The sequence below is a fragment of the Corvus moneduloides genome, chromosome 12 (genome assembly GCF_009650955.1).
Source record: "Corvus moneduloides isolate bCorMon1 chromosome 12, bCorMon1.pri, whole genome shotgun sequence".
Lineage (NCBI taxonomy): Eukaryota > Metazoa > Chordata > Aves > Passeriformes > Corvidae > Corvus > Corvus moneduloides.
In genome coordinates this window covers 2,712,296-2,732,500 of record NC_045487.1, presented here as the reverse complement: position 1 = coordinate 2,732,500, position 20,205 = coordinate 2,712,296, and the positions used below count along the sequence as shown (strand labels likewise).

The 20,205-nt window shown below is 47.9% G+C and overlaps 1 protein-coding gene across 2 annotated transcripts; it reads left to right on the top strand.

Moving 5' to 3' along the window:
- The first annotated feature begins 2,453 nt into the window (after window positions 1–2,453).
- Window positions 2,454–16,186, top strand: MTHFSD (methenyltetrahydrofolate synthetase domain containing). 2 transcript variants are annotated; one of them, XM_032122035.1, is made up of 7 exons: window positions 2,454–2,628; window positions 3,265–3,378; window positions 4,086–4,199; window positions 5,888–5,978; window positions 6,753–6,865; window positions 7,077–7,202; window positions 14,964–16,186. In XM_032122035.1, the coding sequence occupies exons 1-7, from the start codon at window positions 2,473–2,475 to the stop codon at window positions 15,477–15,479; spliced, it is 1,230 nt and encodes a 409-aa protein (XP_031977926.1). In that variant the 5' UTR covers window positions 2,454–2,472; the 3' UTR covers window positions 15,480–16,186. The 2 variants fall into 2 exon arrangements, with proteins under 2 accessions (XP_031977926.1, XP_031977927.1); XM_032122036.1 differs by lacking the exon at window positions 3,265–3,378 and adding an exon at window positions 3,109–3,222.
- The last annotated feature ends 4,019 nt before the right edge of the window (window positions 16,187–20,205 follow it).

The following is a 20,205-nucleotide window of genomic DNA, read 5'->3' as shown; positions in this document are numbered from 1 at the left end:
CACAAACTGTGGGTGTTTCAAGCTGCGTTTCGTTTGTTTCAAAATCCCGGATCCTTTTTTAACCTCTTTCACTGAAATATTTGATTCAGCTTGGTAAAAATGGATTTTAGAAGTGGTTCAGGCACATCCAAAGCCTAATTTAATTTCTAAGGATGTGGTAGCTCTGTCTGCTTCTCAAGGAAAAGAGGCTTTCCCGTGCCATCCGTATGAGCTGCTCCAGGCTGCTGGAGCTGATGCTAAAGGCTGCAGTGACAGAAAAGACCCTGCAAAAGGAATTTGAAGCAAATTTCAGCCCTGTGGAGGCAAAAAAAGAGAATTGAACCAGCAGAAAAGATGCCACCTGTCAGCAAACTCCTCATTTTTTTTAAGGCAAACTACCCTGATTTGTAGCAAACAGCTCAGGGACTCTTTTCTGGAAGCAAATCCACGGAAGGAACAGCTTTGCTGAGCATGGCTGGAGGGAGATGTAGGTGGTCTAGAAGGATCTCAGCCCTGCTTGGTTGTTAATGGATTCATTACCAGCACTGTTCTCCCTCCCTCGCTCTCCCTTCCTCACAGGGGGGGTGTTGGGGTGGAAACAAGTCCCAGCTGGGGTGGGGACTTTGGGTGATAGTGGACAGGCAGTGCTGGCACTCCCAGCCCAGCCCCAGCAGCGTAAATTGCTCACCCAAGGCCTGATCCCCAACTCCCCGCAGAGACGGCGAAGTCACTGGGAGTTTTCCATGAGTAGGAAGTGCAGGAATGAGCTTCAAACATTTCGGCCCAGCTCCACATGGGTGGTCTGTTGTGCCTGGAAGGATTCCCACTGGCTCCAGCAGCACTCCGAGAGCGAGTGGAAAGGCTCTTCCCCAACCCCGTTGTAGGACCAGGACTCCAAACCTTTTATTTTATCTTATTTTGATGCTTACAAGTGAAAAGGTGAAGCCTCACCACAGCATTTATCCCAATGAGAGGAAAGATGTGTGCCAATGTCTTTACAAGCAGTTTGATGGGTGTTGAACTCTCTGGAATGGGTCTTCATGTCTCTGCTGACTTTGGGCAGCCGGTTGGGTGCAGAGCCCAGACAGTTTGGCTCCTGAAATAGCCAAGTGGGTCTGCACAAGCAGACCTTCTGAGCTTCTGACCTTTGGGGTAAAATGCCAGGTTCTAGGGGGGATATGGGGCAGGCGGTTCGGGAAGGCTGCACCTTCCTGGTACCTCAGCCAAGGGGGAAGGGAAGAGGGCAACGTGCGGCCGGGAGTTTGGGATAAAGGGAGGCTGCGCCCTCCGAAACCTCCAGAGAGAGAAAACCCCACTGGCATGTGCACAGTGGACTCTCTCCCTTCATTTTAATAAAGTTGCAGGACTCCTCTGTCTCCTTTCTGGACAAAAACCTCTGGCGTTTGTGGATTTTCCTGACACCAATATGCTGATATTAATCCAAATTTGGATATCACTCAGCGCTGGAGGGGGAAAGACTCCTGAACTCCCTGAACTCAGCAGAGTCTTGGCCTTTGTGGGGAAAAAAAAAACCCCTCAGTTCAACAGTGAGAAAAGGAGTTTGCATCTGCCCAGCTCCGTCTGCAACTGTTCAGAGAGGAGCATCCGAATTTGTTCCGCTTTTTTGGGTTGGCACAGCCACAGTTGGCTCTGACGAGGATGAGGATCCACAGCATCCAAGCCAAGCGCAAACTCCAAGGACATTTCCCCCCTTCGCTGCCACACTTTAAAATAAATCTTCCTTGTTTCATTGTTCCCATGACCCCTCCATCCCACTGCGCTCAGGAATGTCGGGATTCTCAACGTCCTCCCTCTTCTTGGGATACTTGTCGAATACACTAATTCTATAAATAATAAATCATGCAAACAAATCATTTATTATTCTATTAAAGGCGAGCAAGAAGTGAACTTTCGGGAAGCCGGCAGTCTGGGAAACCCACGGAGAGGCTGGATATTGTTTTATTCACCACCAGCCAATTTTAAATGGAAAAATAATTAACGGGCAGGGGTTATTTTACAAAAAGCAGGGCGGGTTTTTACCCCCAGCCATAAGACATGATGGAAAGCCTGTGGTGTTTATATAATGCGGGCGGCAGTCTCACATTAACGGCCCAGCTCAGCCTTTTTTATGTTTAATTCCAGAAACAAGCGGGGCCCTGAGAGACCTTCCCTCACCTCGCCTCCCCCACTTCGCCTTCGAGGCGTTTTGACCCCTCAGTGCCGCCGTAGCGGCCGCGCGACGCGGAGGGGGTGTGGCCAGAGCGGAGGCTCCGCCTCTCGACTGGCGGGAGGGACGCGGCTGCAGTGACGTCACGGCTCGGAGGGGTGGGCGTGAGGCGTGGCGGTGACGTCACGGCCGCGGAGAGCGAAGGGGCGTGGTGGCTGTGACGTCACGGCGCAGCGGAGGGAGCGGGAGGGGATGGCGGTGACGTCACGGCGGGTGGGGGAGGGCGGTGATGGCGGTGACGTCACGGCGGGCGGGCGAGGGCGGCAATGGCGGGGCCGGGCCGGCGGCTCCCGGCGCTCGCAGGGCTCCCCTCAGGGGCCGCCTCCAAGTGGGAGATCCGGGAGAAGGTGTGGGAGCACCTGGAGGCCTCCGGGCTGGCCGAGTTCCCGCGGCCCGTGCACGGCCGCATCCCCAACTTCAAGGTACGGCGGCTGCCGGCGCTGGGCCGCCTCCTCCTGCTGCTCCTTCCCTCACCCGCCTCGGGTCCCGCCCGCTCTGCAGCCTGCAGCCCGCAGCCCAGGCCCGGAGGGGCCCCCAGTTCCCCCCCAGTTCCCCCCCAGTTCCCCCCCAGTTCTCCCCCAGTTCCCCGGGCCAGCGCCCCGCAGCCCTCGAAGGAAAGAAAACAAAACTGCCTTGTGAGTTATAGAATCCCTCAATGGTTCGGTTGGAAGGAACCTTAAAGCTCGTCCCATTCCTGCCGTGGGCAGGGACACCTTCCATTATCCCAGGTTGCTTCAAGCTCCATCCAGCCTGGCCTTGGACATTTCCAGGGATTAACAGGAAATTAACAGCCCCTCAATTAAAATCTGCAGAAATCAGCCTCCTTAGAGGGTGAAAGGTGATCAACTGCCCATCTCTGCTGTGGGCTCCTCCATGATAACACTGATATTTTATGCAAACGGGGTGCCCCCCATGCTGCCACGAGGCTTCTGGGCTTGCAGGAGTTCCAGGCTGCCCGGACAGTAAAAATAAACCCCGATGCTCCCCAGAGGAACGCTCGCTTCCTAACACTGGAAGTAAGTGCAAACATTCTCCTCTTGGTTCCTTCCCTCTCTCAGGGCTCTCTCCAGGCCTGCTGCTCCCTTAGGGAGCTGGATGTGTTCAGCAGAGCACGGGAGCTGAAGGTGGATCCTGACAAACCTCTGGAAGGTGCCCGGCTGGCGGCTCTGCAGGTAACGGCACCTCGGCACCCCGAGGAGGAGCTGGGAGGGGACAGCAGTGCCTGGCAGCATCTCAGCAACACCTGGCACTGCATCTTCAAGAGTTCTTGTGTGTAGCTCGTTTGTGGACTTTGGATCAATAGGTGTCATGGGATGGTTTGGGTTGGAAGGGATTTTAAAGATAATTCAGTTCTAGCCCCTGCTATGGGCAGGGACACCTTCCACTATCCCAGGTTGCTCCAAGCCCCATCCAGCCTGGCCTGGGACACTTCCAGGGATCCAGGGGCAGCCACAGCTTCCCTGGGTACCCTGTGCCAGGGCCTCCCCACCCTCACAGGGAGGAATTTCTCCCTAATATCCACTCTATTCTCCCCTAATATCCACTCTATTCTCTCTTAATATCCAATCTGACGCTGCCCTCTGTCAGTGGGAAGCCATTATCACTTATAAAGCTAATTAGAGACATAGCTTTAAAGGGAGGGGTGTCTTTAAAGCTCTGTCCCTAAATATCTTCAAATGTATGTCTTACCTTTTATTTCTTCAATAAATCTTTTAATGAATTTTTTCCCATATTGGAGGGAATTAATGTACAAGCACTACACAATCAACAACACTAACTGCAATGTAACAAATTAAATGTTTGGCCATGTAGTTTTTAACTGTGTGACAGTAAAAATATTTCTTTAGTGTAAAATGAACCTTTTCCTGTGGTTCCCCAGGCAAGGAAGACTTTGCTGGTTCCCACACCACGTCTGAGGACTGGGCTGTTCAATAGGATTGTTCCTCCTCCAGGTGCAACCAAGGAGGTCCTGAGAAAATGTGCCACGTCTCAGGTAGGAGTGAGGGATCAGGGAGGGCTGAATTAACCTGTGGGACACTGTGGTGTTAGGATGGACTAGCTGGAAGTTGGAAAACCTGAAATATCTTCCTGTTAGGATGTTATTCCTGGGTTTTGTGCACATGACTGCCATTAATCATTTTTAAGTCAGGAGAAAATTTATTTTCTCAGTGTTTTTTGGAAAATCATGAGCAGCTTGAGGTGAGTTAGATCTTTATTCATGCTCCTACATTCTGCAGTTTTGAGCTGCCGAAGCCTCTGAGAAATATTTTAGTGCTCACAGTTTTTTGCATAATCTCAGTAGAATGTTAGGTGCTACCAGGTAGGAAAGATGAGGTTTCTCTGGAATACAACATCCAAAGGAACACGAATTGTGGCATTTGCAGGCAGTGAGGCCCAGACACGTGGTGAGGTTTGGGTTTGCAGCACGGTCTCTTGCTGCCCTCTCGTGTTACAATCTCACGCTGTACAGCTGAAGGCTTTTGCCAGAGAAACCTGGCAGGTTTTATACCCATCTTTATGCTAGGAAAACCCAACTGGTACACAATGAATAGCTCACTATATCGATTTATTTCCTCCTTAATCTCCTGCGAAAGGCAATAAAGTTCTGCAGTAACCCCATAAACAACTGAGCTTGTAAATGGCTGGTAATTAGTAGTGACTTTCTTTGTTGGAAGTTCTATTGGAGTCATTAACTAATTAAGCTGTTCAGGGTTGAAGAGCACTTTTGAAAGAGACCTTTCTCTTGGCCTGCTGTCTGATCTGGGATCTTACCACTATGTGTCTGGTTTTTCCCCCAGCCCACTAATGAAAAAATGCTGTTGGCAGTTTGTATTTACACAGCGCTGTGCAAACAATCCTTACCACACTGCTGGGAAGTGCCTGACGGGCATTGTTGCTGATAGGCAGCCCCAAATAACTCAACTTTTGGGCTCTGTGCTCTGCACAGAAAAAGTTTGGCTCTTTATTGTGATTTTAATATTGGTAGTTTATACTTAGCACGAAGTTGGGTTGGTGTGAGGAGCATTTACATTGTGCTGTACACATATATTAAGATCACAAGATATCTCTTTAAAAGTTCTAAACCCCTGATCTTTAAAAGCACAAATAAACATAATTTTTAATTTCTGCAATCTGGACAGAATTTTGGGAACAGATTGAAGAGGGGTGGGTGGGGTTGAGCAGGGTAGAAGAAAAATCATTGTGTCACTTTGTGTAACTTCAGGTTTCTTTGTGCTGTAGCTGTTTGTGTCTAAGTTAACTTTGTGATTTGTGTGTGAGAATTAAACCAAGCATTTGTAATGCTCTGGTATTCCTAAAATTAGTAGTAGGATAAAGAAGGGTAGATAGGAAGTGTCACTTGCCCTCATTTTTAGGAATAGATTTCCAAAAAAGTGTTTCAAAATATCAGGTTTTGACCCTAAATAAATAACCTTGCTTATAAAAGTGCCCACCTCCCTCAGCTCTCCTTGCAGTGTGCCAAAATTCTTGTCACTGTAGTAGGGAATCTATTCTAGGATTCCCTAGGGGATAACTTCCCAGACATGTACAGCTTGGCTATACATGGAAGAGACACTTTGAAACGTGGGGAGTTACTTGGATTTATCGAAATATCCTGGATTTCTGCCTCGGTGCTTGGAAGACTGTGCACTCTGCAAACCTCCAAGGCTGTTTTTCCTGCAGGGTGTAAAGGAATACAGCGTGCCTGTGGGGCTGGATGGGAAAGCACAAGTGGACCTGGTTGTTGTAGGATCAGTGGCTGTCTCTGAAAAAGGTAAGGAAGAACTTCCAGCAGAAGGGTCCCAATCCCAATCCAGTGTCAGTAAGGCTACACCACGTGGCAGAGACAGATTTATCCTTGGAGCTGAATTGTGGTCTTGGGTTCTGCCTCTGTGTGTGACAAATCCCTGCTTCCAATCCAAGCAGGAAGCAGCAATGCCTCCAGGATGTGGTGGGCACACAGCAGTGTGGGTCAGAGCATGTTTTGGCCTTCAGGAGAACTATTAAGGCGAGCAATTATTTTTGTTTTAAAAGAATGCAAGCAGGCTCCCTGGTCAGAGATCTGCTCTGCTCACACGGGGTGTGTGAAAGGACATGTGTTAGACCTGCTGATTCAGTACCTATTTGGGGATCAGATTTTGCATTTTCTAGTATTTTGGAAACCTGCTAGTGCTGAAAAATTTTCCACTGACTTTATCCCTTGCCTAAAATAACACAGTTTTTATGTGTGACCCAGACTCCTCTTTACCCACGTTAACCTGTGTTGGACATGAATAGAAGGTTCTAAATACAATGGCTAAACAAGCTGCTGTGTTAACTGCATCAAGTTTGTTTATTCAGAATGGGAAGCTTCTGGGATCTTTTAGGAGTTGTTGAAATTGATGTTTTATTTCATTTCAGTGCTGATTTCAAGGAAAGTTGCATTCTGTGAGAGATGCTGACCTGATTTTTTTCCACAGTTACAACTTGCAGGCTGCTCAGTTAATTACATGATTTTAACAATTTTCTGCTCTGCTGTTTGTTTTTTTTCCACTTTTCTGTGCTTTAGGCTGGAGAATTGGCAAAGGGGAAGGTTATGCAGACATGGAATATGCAATGATGGTGTCCATGGGTGCAGTGCAGGAGGACACACCCGTAGTTACCATTGTGCACGACTGCCAGGTGAGCTCAGATGTTCAAATGTCCCCTCTCCAGTGGGGAAGGAACTCTGTGACACTTCCTGCTCTGTCTGGAGAGGAGACATGGAATGATGTTGGTTTGGCATCTTTATTCCCGTTGTCTTTGATGGATTTTCATGTGACAAGACATCAGGAATGGGGCACAGTTTTAGGGGATTTGTTTTTAGCTACTTAACCAAATCTCTTCCTTGTAGGTGCTTGACATAGCAGAGGAGCTTCTGGATGATCATGATTTAACTGTGGATTACATCCTCACTCCAACAAGGACTATCCAGACTAACTGCAAACGACCAAAACCTCAGGGAATAATGTGGCACAAGGCAAGTTAAATCTTAATTCAAGTTAAATCTTAAACCTCTGCCGCTGGTGGCTTACTGGTACCAATAATCTGCTGATAAACCCCTCCATTTTTATATATAAACACATTTTTTATGTTTATAAAGATACTTGGGAAAAGAACAAATATGTTTGTCAGGTGAAACAAAACAGCAGCATCTGTGTGCAGTGGAGTTTAAGTGGCAAAGGTGATGAGGAGAAATATTTCCCTGGAGCTGAGGTTGCTGTAGCCAATGGATTATCAAGTGGTGGCTGCCCCATCCCTGGAAGTGTCCAAGGCCAGACTTGATGGGTTTGGAGCAACTTGGGATAGTGGGAGGTGTCCCAAGGGGTTGGAACTGTACAATATGTGCTCCTCTGTGAAAGGAAAGCACAACCTGCTGGTGGTACATCCCTGTTTCTGTAGTGGATTCACTTTCCAGGGATAAATCTGTGGCTGGAACTCGTTTTCAGGTGGAAGAACAGTGACTTTAAACATGAATCTTTATTTATTAAGAGCTCCCCTGTTATGAATTTGGCCTTTCCCCCTTCCCAGGGTCAGAAACTTCCTCAGCTTCCCAAGTGGTTTCAGAAAAGCCTTCAGTGAATTGTTTTACTGGAGGTTCCTGCTGGGAAAACTTTGTGTCATTGGATTTTCACTCCTAAAATGTTCCAGTTAGGGAGCAGACACAATCCTGCATGGGTGAGTACAGCAGGAATGCTGAAATGAGGAATTGTGCGCCCACATCTTGCAGAAACCGAGGAATTCTAAGGGAATGCTCCTAAGGAAATCAAAAGTTGTTTGTTAAAAGTCACCAACCAGCAAAGAGAGTTAAATTTCTTTAGGTAATGTATCTACAACAAACAAATTCTAGCCAGGGCTATTTTTATTCCAATGGTGGGAGAGCATTTTACCCTGCCTGTGGTTGAGGATTTGAGGTTATAAATAAATAAATAACAGCTCTGTCTGTCCAAGTGCATTTTTTCCATTGAATTATTTTTGAATTGTAATTTTTTTTTAGGATATTATTGAATGTAATTGTGTTGAAGGCCTACCCCTTGTGGTCCATCCATCTTGCCAACATACTTTTGATCAGTTTGTCTGTCTTGGTGTCAGACTTCTCAGTAAGTGGCCCTGCTAACACTTTTTTTATTTCTTTTTCTGTGCCTTTAGAAGAAACTGAATTTTCTACAGCTTTCAATGAGAATGGAGCACATGATTGACCCTTTATTTGAATATTTGAGTGTTGATTTAACACCTCAAGCTGGGTTTGGCTGTTCTTTGGAGCACATGTGGGTGAAATAGGAATATTGGAGCAGACCAGGCAGAGCAGGGATAATCATCACTTTTCTGTCTTTTTTGGAACCAAAACAAGGTGTGGTGTGTATATGAAGAAGAAATTACCATTATTCCCCAGGGAAATGAGTGACATTTATTTTGTTTGTGCCTGTGGTGGTAGCTGGATGTTCAGCTCTTGCACAGAGGGGTTTGGAGGTGGGAGGTCTGGTTAATCACCAGGGTGTGAAAAGGGCAGGATTTGATAGGGGCTATTTAAGTGTTTGTCCTTTGGATTTTCCTGGCTACTTCTCCATCATTTTCTCTTCATCCTTTTCTCCTTCAAATCCTGGCTTTGCTGGTGCATTCCTGTCCCTCAGAGCAAAACTAAATGAACCAAGAGGCAGTGAGTAAATAAATCATCCACTTCTAAATATGGGGTTTTGTCAACACAAAGTAGCTTAACTTCATTGTGAAGGTGTGTGAGGTGGAAAACACATTGTAAAAAAAGTTGATCCTTGAGGAACAGGGCTGGATCAGACCAGGACAATGTTTAGGAACTGGAATTCCAGGTGTTTGCAAACATGGGATTATAGCTGAGGGTTGCTGTCAGGATGTGCTATCAGGATGAGCAGGCAGTAATGCACACACTGTTTGCAGCTCCAGAGGGAAGGAGGTGCTCTCCCAGCAAACAAATCCATGGCTCCAGGCTCCATTTCCATGCTGGAGGAGGTGCTGCATTTTCCTGGGATGCTCTGGTGTGTTCTGTACTGTTTAAAGACTCCAAGGAAGTGGAAGAGCCACAGTATTATCAATACTAAAGGATCATTACCAACATCAGCACAAAGCACTCCAGAAACACTTCTAAATCCACAGGCAGTGCTGGGGGCTGTTTGTGGGAAGTTTTGCACCTCTGAGGGCAGAGTTTTGGGACATCAGTATGAGTTACTGGAGGACAGCAAGAGCTGCTGAGAGCTGAGCACTCTGGAAAATTTTATTTGGATGCCAGCTTGGAATTATTTGGCTTCATCTGTCTTGAAAATCTAACCCATTGTTTCTGGGAACTCTAAATTCATGAAACTGCTTGCTTTTTCATTTAAGATTTTCTATGGGTGACTGTGATCTTTATCTGGGACACTGGCTATTATATTTGTCCCAATTATCGAGTTATTTGTGCTGTGCTATTTTAAATTGAAACTATACAGACAAATTAAAATATTTGGGTTCATGAAGAGGGAAATGAGAGTAGTTGGTGGAAAAATCACTGCATTCTAGCAAGCATTTCCTTCTGGCTTTGAAATCATTCTTCTGCTGAGAATTTTATAGCAGCAGGAAAAGATTTTTCCTGAAATGAAATTAACTGGGGGGGAATCCCTGGGTCTAATGCTGAAATAATGGCAGAGATGGAAACCTTCTGATAACAGCTTTGATTGGGGTCTGTGACAGAATATTTGGAAAGGAAAGCTCAAAAAAATGCACCCATCCAAGCTGGCAAATCCTTTGGCAGAAGGAAACTGCAGTCTGTGTAGCCAAGGGTTGGTTTTGTTGTGTTTTTTGGGACAGTGGGAGCAGGGAGTGCTTCCACACGTGGTTACACATCTCCACACCTTCGCAGAGCTGACCCTCGCTGCAGAGTCCACGGAATGCAGCTTCCACGGATGGATTCCAAATGTGGCTTGCATAAGTTTCTCCTGAGGGACACCAGCAGACTCCACGGGCTGCCAGCTCCCAGAAATATGCCCTTGGATTGTGTGCACATATTTGGACATTTTGTGCAAATGAATGATAAAATGTTCAACTGTGCTGGCCTTGCTGTCCTGGCCTTGTCTGTGCCTTCAATCCCTGTTTGCTCAGTGCTCCTGGAAACAAGGACAACAACAGGAAAAGTGGGGTCAGTCCTGGAGGTCAGAGCCAAAAATGAGCCCTTCAAACACCTTCTGCCCACCTGCTTGGAAGGGCTGATGGATCTGCAGCACAGGAGATGTTTGGTGGTGTTTGCAGCCTGTCAGGGCAGCAGCATCAGCCTCAGAATCGTGGAATGGTTTGGGTTGGAAGGGATTTTAAAGATAATCTCATTCCACCCCCCTGCCAGGCACAGGCACACCTTCCACTATCCCAGGCTGCTCCAAGCCCCATCCAACCTGGCCTTGGACACTTCCAGGGATCCAGGGGCAGCCACAGCTTCCCTGGGCACCCTGTGCCAGGGCCTGCCCACCCTCCCAGGGAAGAATTTCTTCTGTATATCTGAACTAAATTTTCCCCTCTTTCATTTTGAGGCCATTCCCCCTTGTCCTGTCTCTGCTGAGCAGTCCCTCTCCAGCTTCCTTGCAGCCCATTCAGATCCTGGAGTCTGCTGTGATACCTCCAGGCTGAACAGCTCCAGCTTTCTCAGCCTGTCCCCACAGGGAAGGTGTTCCAGTCCTCCTACCAACTTGGTGGCCTCCTCTGGTCTTGATCCAACATTCCATGTCTTTCTTATGCTGGGGACACCAGAGCTGTGCACAGAATTCCAGGTGGGGACAAGATCCACGTGTTCCTGTGTCAGTGAGATGAGGAGCTGTGGGAAGCAGAATGAAATAGCAGGATAAGCACACCCTCCAATCCAATCCAATCCAATTCTAGTCTGCCCTTCCCTGTCTGCCTGACTCCAGGATTGCAGTACTTCCAGGGAAATCACAGCACTGTTTGCCTTGGCCTGGGCTGGCTCAGGGGTCAGCATTACTCACTCTGGCAGGACAAACACATCCTTCATTCTCCCCAGCAGAGTATTGAGCGTGGCTCCGATCACAGCTGTGGGGGAGCAGAGGGTGAGGAGAGCCCTGGTGTTCCACAGGGATGCTGCAGGAGTCCATCTGCCACCACGTTTTGGGATGAAACCAGGTGTTATAGGAATGGGTGCTGTGGCTTAAGTGCTGGGAGATTTGTGTTGGCACTCAGCATCCAGGATTTTTTTCCTCAGGTTTCTGTCAGAAAGGGGCCACATTTCCCTCCTCAGCTCCTTTCCCAGTAATTGTGTGCCAGAAGAATTTATCCAGCCTGCTGTCCTCTTTCCCTAAGGCTCTCCCAGCCATGGCAGGGAGTAGGCAGGATTACTAAATGATTAATTGCCTTTGGTGGAGTTATTTTTAACCCAAATCACTTCAGAGTTTATGGCACAGACCCACGAGCTCTTCTGTTGGCCAACCCCGGAGGGCTGAAGTGTGGAACTGCTCTGGGAATTGGTGGCCAAGGGATAATGGGAAACTTCTTCAGCTTTGGTTTCGCTACCAAAGCTAAATCCCAACACTCAATCTGAAGTTTAAAAACATCAATAAGTGGTTTGACCTTGACTTTGTAGGGATGGGGAAAGCTTCCAGTGCTGGGTTTGCCCATGTCCATATAGCTGGATCAGCCAGACTCGAGGTGGAATGTCCCTTAGATCCTGGCTTAGCCTAAAGCAGTAGGTAGGGATAGGGACAGGGATAGGAGTAGGGATAGGCAAGGCTGGGGAGGACTGACCATCCAGCACAGCATCCAGAAGTGTGCAGCTTGTTTGAAAGAGAGGAGGAATATCTTTGGCCTCTTTCCACATGGAAATAAATCATTGCAATCCTCCGCAGCTCACAGGACAAAAGGAACTTTTTGCATGATTGTAATGAGCAACACATTGTACTAGCACAGGGTTCTTTTGTTTGCTCTTTTGCAACAGAGCAGAACAAGCTTTTTCCTCTCCCCTGCCACCCTCTGCCCCCTTTGCCCTTTTAGTTCTCACGCCAAAACCCAATGGATTTGTCTGTTGAATTGAAACCCCAAACCGAGTTTCTGCCTTTCCTTGGCATAAAAGTGTGAGAAAATAGGGAAGGGTTTAGAAGGTTTGGCCCAGCTCAAATATTCTCCTAGACCCCAGAGAAGAAAAACCCTTCAGGTAAATCCTGAGTGTCTCTTGTGACAGGAGGGTGTCAGCTGGCAGTGTCAGAACTTGTCTCATGTTTTTTACAAGTGTTTCCTAATAGAAAAATACACAAGTCCTGGATCAGCTGCCTTTGGTGCTTTGGTGCTGTGAAGGTTTGTTACTGTTGTGTCTGCACAGGCTGGATTTTAAGGTAATGACAGAATCACTTCATGGTGGTGTTTGACCAGACCTTTAAAGAAAACAGTTCATAGCCCTTACAAAAATCACAGAATCACTGAGGTTGGGAAAAACCTCCAAAATCATCAAGTCCAACCTGTGACTGATCACCCAGGGCAGAGCACTGAGAGCCCCATCCAGTCGTTCCTTGGATTCCTCTAGGATGGGGACTCCACCACCTCCCTGGGCAGTAATTGCAATGTCTAATCCCCCTTTCTGTGCAGAAATTCCTCCTAAAACACAAATGCTGTTGTCACTGCATCTTCCTGAGGTTGCCAGGAGCCTGAAACAGTAGCTCCAAGAGCTCCAGACTGATGCCAAAATCTGCTTAGTGAGAGGAGATGCCTTGTGGAAGTCAGAGATTGTGCTGTTCCCTGGATGATCTAAATCCTGCCCTTGGATTGTCCTTGAAAGCCTGGGAATTCCAGTTTCTCCTCTCAGTGCCCATCTCAGATTGCCCTAATCTACAAAACCCTGAGGGTATGCCCTTGGTAGCATTTCCCTTTCGAACCAAACACCCAGCCCATGCCATGGCAACTGAGTTTAATTTGGGGATGAAAGGAGCTGTTCTTGGGAAGAGGCTGAGGTGGTGCTTTGGGCCCAGGAGTGATTGGTTGCATGAGAACAGAAAAATGTTTTTCTTGTTTGGTTTAATTAGCACGGAGCTTGCATTTCACATTGAAATTTGACAGAGGACAGCAAATGTTCTTAATTGTTGGCCAGTACAATCAGAGATCCTTCAGCCCTTGGTTTGATGTTGTATCACTCAGGGAAGGAGAGTTTGCTGTCAAACACAGCAGTTGGAATTCTTGGCTGAGAAAAACAAATCAGCCCCAGTATCCACAGAGCAATAACTCTGTAAAATCTGAATGTGATCTGCACCTTTCTGAGTGTGGAGGCTCCTGGAGCCCCAGAGCAAGGCCTTGCTGTTTGGTGTTGTGTTAGCAGATCTAGGACAGGCTTTATGGAAATTATATTTTTGTTTAATTCCAGCCTGAAATAAAACCTGCTTGTTTGCTCTTCAGAAGATGAGCCCTGGAAACATTAAGAGAATTCTGTTGAGTGACTTTGCTGTCACCTAATCCTGACATTGCCTTCATTGCTTGGCTTTTCCTCGAGTCACTGCAGAGCTGGGCTCCTGTCCCCAGAGAGCTGTGCTTGACGTTGTGCAGATCCAGACTGGCTGTGACTGTAACTGGAGGAGCAGGAATTCAGAGGCTCTGGGATGAGTGAGGTCTGAGCTGGGAGATCTGCAGGCATGTGCTGGGTGGGATGTGCTGCTGCTGGTCCAGTCGAGCGTGCTGAGGGTGGTACCCTGCTAGAGTGGCTCGCTCACATTCTGGGCTACTAGCCTGGGTCTCTGCTAGCTCAGGCATCGCTTCCCCAGGCTCTGTTTTGCTCCCTAAATTTCAGCATTGGATCTGGAGTTGATGGATGTTGGGCTTGTCCAGCAGCCAAGCAGGAATTCCTCCTCCTTCCAAGCGCAGTGTGCAAGCCAGGAGCTCGACCACATTAGCTGGGGAACCACTGCATTTCCTGCCAGTCTCTGAGTGCAGCCTGGGGCATCTCATGCCTCACATGGATGGGGTTCAGCTGTTGAAAGGAGGAGCCCTTCCAGAAAAGCTCCTTGGGAACTGGGCATGGATGGATGGATGGAAGGAAGGAATAACGGGCTCACAGTGTGAAGTACAGTGTCCGAGCGCTTCCGTTCCCCGCTCCAGCCCAGCAGATCCATGTGGGATCTGAGGAGCTGTGGGTGGTGTGTGAGGTCGGATGGCACAGAGGGGATGTGCCCCAAGCAGGGAATGTGCCTCCAGCTGGGCCCACATCCATAGGAACCCTGCTCCAAGGCACGCTCCCGCTGCAGCTCCCACCATTGTGTGACCCAGCCCGTGGGATATCCTGTTCTGGGGGAAGAGAGCACCAGGAGCTCTGCAGAATGGAAGTGTCTGATGGATTGGGTTGGATTGTGCCAGAGCAGGGGATTGTGTAGGATTCTGCCAGAGCAGGAGCACAGACCCTCGGTCAAAGCAAACACAGAGGGAGAACAAGGAGAATGTGGATCTGAAAGCACTGGGATAAATAAATGTCAAATTGGAATAGTCCTGACTTTGGTTGGGATTTGCCCGCTGGATCCACATTGTGCTGCTCGCTTCAAGAGTCACTAATGTTTATTTTTGTCCTGCAGTGTGTATTTAGGGAGAGACTTCCCAATCAGGCTAGCAATTAGGAGCATTTGGAATGCTCTGGCACTCTGCATGGCAGCAGGATAATAAGGTTCCTCTCTTTTTTATGGCACAAATGAGCCCTGATGCTCATCATCTTTTTCTGGAAGGCGAGAAATCCTTTTATAATTATTACATCCATCTTCCTCCTTTTTAGGTCAGCTCTGAGATGCTGGGAAAAATCCCCATCCTAAAGACTCTTCGATCCAGGGAGAAGCAGGCTGGCAAGGATGTCACCCTCCAAGATGAACACCCAGCCTTGGCAAACACCAACAGAGCAGCACTTTCAAACAAGAAGGTGATGCCTGCAAATACCCAACCCCGAGCTGCTCCAGGCTCAGCTCCAGTGGGACAATCCCATGTGGAAAGTGATCCTGTAAATCCCAGATTAGAGGGATCCGACACAATCACCACTGTGTATGTGGGGAACTTGCCTGGCAGCCTGAGAGTGAGCGAGCTGAAAAGTGCTCTGAGGGAATTCCAGGTGATTCCTGTGCGACTGAACTGGCAGGGAGCACAGCACAGGGCGTTCCTGGAGTACAGGGATAAAGGAACTGCAGACAGAGCCGTGTCCTCCTTGCAAGGCCTGAGCCTTGGGGGCAACACTCTGAGAGTGGAGCTGGCCAAGAGCCAGAGGAACAAAGGGCAAGGAGAAATCAATAGTCACAAATGAGTAGGGAGGAGAAAAACAACAGAAAAATAAAGGTGTTTTCATTATTTTGTGAGAAGCCAACCTGAGGTTTCAAGGTTTTTTGTAACCCTGAGGTTTCTGCAGGTAAAAAAAAACCAAATTTCTGCACAACTTTTCTCACTCCTGCACTTGGGCATGCAAAGGTTTTGTCCCCACAGGTGACAGAGGAGCCATTTCTCTATAAACAGTTGCCCACAAAGTACCCACACTCTGGTTTTGGTGCTGTTTGGTGTTTTTGTTAAGCCTGGCTTAAAGCCCTGCCCCTTGGCACCTGCAGTAAGGTGGTTACAGTCAGTCATTGAAGGTTAGACCTGCCCATTTATACCTGTGAGGTTAAAAGCCAGCAGCAGGAAATCTGTCCTAAAGGTTACAATTCTGTTTACTGAAAAATGGGCTTTGCTTGTTGGGATTTGTAATTTTATTTTTTATAAAAATGGCCAGGCAGAGAGAGATTGTCCTTTTTGTGCCTTGAGGAGTGGCTATGGGAACGCTGGCTTAGTTCTAGTCTTAGTAAAAGCTGTGATCATCAGGTGGGAGAGATATCTCAGTTTTTTGCTAAATCAGCCCTTGGAAAACCTTACATTTCTTATTTCAGTGTGGCAGAGGAAAGCAAAGCCCAGTTTCCTCTGCTTTTCCCCAAAACTGCCTTTCTGATGGATCAGATAATTCTAAAATAGCTGCTTTTCCTGGTTGTCTCCTACAATGTGATTCCTTTGCCTCTGTGAAATTATATTAATTATTGGAGTGGAAATGAAAAGCAGGCACACCATGGTCAAAACTCGTTGGTGCTTAGTCTGGCATGGAATTCTTTGGGAATTTGCTGGACATTGTAGCAGATCTTGTTCCTCTGTGCCTTTGTCACCATCCCTGTGGCTCTTCCACGACATCAGTGATGAGGGTGAGCCAGCACCACACAACTGCTCCAGGTGAAAGTGCTCCCAGGCACTGCCCTGGACGTGAACATTCCCTTCCAGTGTAATGGCCAGTAATGATTTATCTGCTGTGCCTCTTACTACCTTTTCTCTTTTCCCTTTTGGTTTCCTATTCCTGAAAAACAAGTTGAATTTTGGCCCAGCCATCCCTTCTAAACAGAAGCTCTTTTGCCAGTGATGCTGGGCACGTAGTCAAAGTAAGCAGCTAAAGGGATTTTTTTTCTTTTAAGTAAGAGTTGGAAACTTTTTTTTTAGCCAGGGAGTGCTGTTAAGTATATTTTAAGCAGGTTATTATGCCTCAAGGGTCAGACATTTATTCAGTATTAAATAAAGAAATCTCATCGTTATCATGTGGCTCTGTAGGGAAGGGCTCAAGGAAAGCATTGGAGCTGCAGAGCTGAATCCAGCCCTGGGATCCCAGCACAGGAAGGACATGGAGCTGCTGGAGAGAGTCCAGAGGAGGCACCAGGATGAGCAGAGGGATGGAGCAGCTCTGCTGGGAGGAGGAAAGGTAGAGAGAATTGGGATTGTTCAGCCTGGAGGAAGGAAGGTGACCTGATTGTGGCTTTCCAAATGGAAGTGATTCCTCCTCCCGATGGAGAGGGCCATTGGACAAGGGCCTGGAGTGACAGGACACAAGGAATGGCTTCAAACTGCCAGAGGGCAGGGTTAGATGGGATATTAGGGAGAAATTCTCCCCTGTGAGGGTGGGGAGGCCCTGGCACAGGTTGCCCAAAGAAGCTGTGGCTGCCCCTGGATCCCTGGAAGTGTCTGAGGCCAGGTTGGACGGGGCTTGGAGCAGCCTGGGATAGTGGGAAGTGTCCTTGTTCACAGCACAGGGGTTGGAACAAGATGATCTTTAAAACCCCTTCCAACCCAAACCATTCTATCATTCTATGAACTTCTTGTAAGGTCAACAAAGGAAAAGTTTCTGGAAAATATCAGTATCCCATTCTTTCTACAGCTCCAAATGATTTCCAGGATCACTCAGTCCGAATTCAAACAAGCACTGCACAACCCTCTGGGTCTCATTTCAGGGCTTGTGCATTCAGGGCTGAGTCAGGGGTTATGTTACTACCCAAACACACTCACTGCATCATCAGCTTCCAAAGCAGGGGAAAGAAAAGCAAAAAAATAATTATCCAGCCCTGCCTGCCCCTTCCAAACGATGGCAAATGGAGTAATGTGAGCGTTTGCTGTTCCTTTTGACTCTGGGATATTTCTTGCTCTGCTGAAGATGTCCAGGTGACCTTAGCAATTAAAAGCCAGTGACTCTGCCAATGAAAACTTCCAGCATCTCGAACTTCCCCTGTTGCATTACAGATGGAACCACCCTTTTCTGGTCAAATTTGTGGGAATCACATCCTCTGCCTTATTTCCTTTCTTCCCATCTGAAGTTTGGGTGCAGATCTGTTTATGTGTTCTGTAAATGTGGTAACTTTGCTCGCTTTCCTGTCAGCCCAGCCTGCAGCCAGGGGCCAGTTTTGTTTGGACAAACATCTGGATGTTTTTCTGTTTGCAGTTGTGGTTCTGGGTGAAGCTCCACAGGTGAGCAATGTCCAAAGTCTTTGCTCTTTCCAGCCTGTCACTTTTTTCTGTCATGTATTCCACTGTATTTACCCAATATCCTGCTGCTTTCCCAGCTGGGAAATAAACTCCACACTAAGGAGGAGATGCTACCTAGGGGCAGGCAGCAGGTTGGACACCAGGAAGAATTTCTTCATGGAAAAGGAGGTCAGGAATTGGAAGGGGCTGCCCAGGGAGCTGGTGGAGGTGTCCAAGGAAGGACTGGACGTGGCACACAGTGCTCTGCGCTGGTGACAAGGTGGGAATGGGTCACAGCTTGGATTTGATGATCCTGGAGCTCTTTTCCAACTTTTATGATTCTGTGAGCTGTAGTTAAACTGAGGAAGAAAAATAACTACTTCAAGTAATTATTTAAGAAAAATAATTACTTTATTAGTGTTTTGAATGGACTAGAAAAATGCTGCAGTGATCCTTGTATTTTTGATCCAGGCTATTAATAAATGTCGAGGTCTTTCAGGTGCTGCCATCTCAAAGTCAGTAAATCACTCTCTGAAATCAGTGCAGTTCTACCTCGGAGAGTCAGGCCAGCAGGGATGGGGCTCTTGCTGCTGCTCCTCTCCACCTAAAAGACATTTGAAGGCCAAGCTGCTGTTGAATTAAATAACACAAGAGTGCCCGGGGCACAGCCCTGCCCGGCCTTCTGGTGTCTCCAGCTGTCTGATGTGGATTGTCTCTTGTGGGCTGACCCAAGTTCCTCCTGGAGGAAGTAGCAGATTGTGTAAAAAAAGTGAATGGGGCAGTCTGCCCCTCTCAGATCTATTGTTCCAGGCTCTCTGCATGCTCAGGAAGGCATCACTTAGAGCAAAGTTGGGAGGGATTTCTTTAAGTCCTCAAAACTCTGAAAGGCAAGAGATTTTATTGAATCCTTTGGGCTCTGATCTCATAAGAAATCTCGAGGAATTGAAGCCTGCTTATGTTTTACTTTGGCCCAGCCCAAGGCTATGCAAGATACCAACAATCAAACCGTAAAATCCATACCCTGGGGAATTTTCTGTCTGAATGAGCAGCCTAAAGAGGAGAATATTTACTCAAGTCATAATTCCTCATTCTGTACCTGCTGTAGCTGTGGGCTGTGCACATGGATATAAAGCATGCCTCACCTCAGGTGGATCCTGGCCTGCTTTTACTGCGTAAGACTCGTGATAAAATCATCAACAGTGGCAAAGCAGTGCCTGGATGCTGCAGAAAAGTCTGAAATGCTGCTGATAGGTCCCTACTCTGCTTCTAATAGGGAGTGAAGTGATGCCTAGCACAGCCTTGGGTGCAGCAGCAGCAGAGCTGTGTGATGAGAAGGAACGTTCAGCAGTACAATGGGACGCGCTGTCCTGAGCCAACTTTGTTCAAAAGAATTAAAGCTGAGGGCTCTCTATTCTCTGCACAGCCCGATGTCCTCGCCTGTCATGTGGTGGGGCACATTCTTTCCAGCTCCTTTCATGGCACAAACATTTGGGATGCTGTCGTTGAGCTGTTGCTGCTGCACTGCCCTCCTTTTGAGGGTTCAGTGCTGGTCTGGAGTGAACTCCTGGAGCTGGGAGGGTTTGGGATCAGCAGTGACCTCCAAGGTGTTCCACAAGGGACGTGACCTTCCCAGGGCCATTCTCCCCTTCTTCCTACCCTCATTTGTGGGAGGAATGCAGAGGGAAACCAGGATGGGATGAACGGAGCCTCCACCAGCTCCATGATGGCGAGCTGGGTGACTTTGGAGGGGTTTTTGTTGGAGGCCATTGGTCACAGCGTGGTGTGTGGCACAGAGCGGTGAGGCAGCACTGGCATCTGCTAACAATGAGGCCGAGGTGGCTCCCTGCCACCCCAAAACTGCACGGGCGTGAGGGTTTTCCTTCAGCCAGCCGTGTCCATGCATTTCCTGGAACAGGGACAAGGCCACACAGCTTCAAGCCACCAAAGACAACAGTAAACAAGCTGGGTTGCTGGGTAGGCTCTGAGTGACAAGAGTCAGAGACTGTTTGTTTCCAGGGAGGGAAAAAGGGCAGGGGGAAAATCTCTCACCATCAGGCTCTTTCCTGGATCTCACCTCCAGGTCCACATCCAACCCTCCAGCATCTCCCTGATCCCCTCCCAACCAGCAGCCTGAAAGGACAGAGGTTTTATCCCATTATCTGTGGAGACCAATAAAAAATGTCAGGAAAGGGATGGTTAAACACTGTCTCCAAGTCATGCCTTTTTTTTTT

Bases quoted from the DNA above. Each gene is read 5' to 3' on its own strand.
- MTHFSD (XM_032122035.1), top strand. From the start codon at position 2,473: ATGGCGGGGCCGGGCCGGCGGCTCCCGGCGCTCGCAGGGCTCCCCTCA. The intron at 2,629-3,264 runs GTACGGCGGCTG...TCCCTCTCTCAG, and splicing joins GCCGCATCCCCAACTTCAAG to GGCTCTCTCCAGGCCTGCTG. The intron at 5,979-6,752 runs GTAAGGAAGAAC...TCTGTGCTTTAG, and splicing joins AGTGGCTGTCTCTGAAAAAG to GCTGGAGAATTGGCAAAGGG.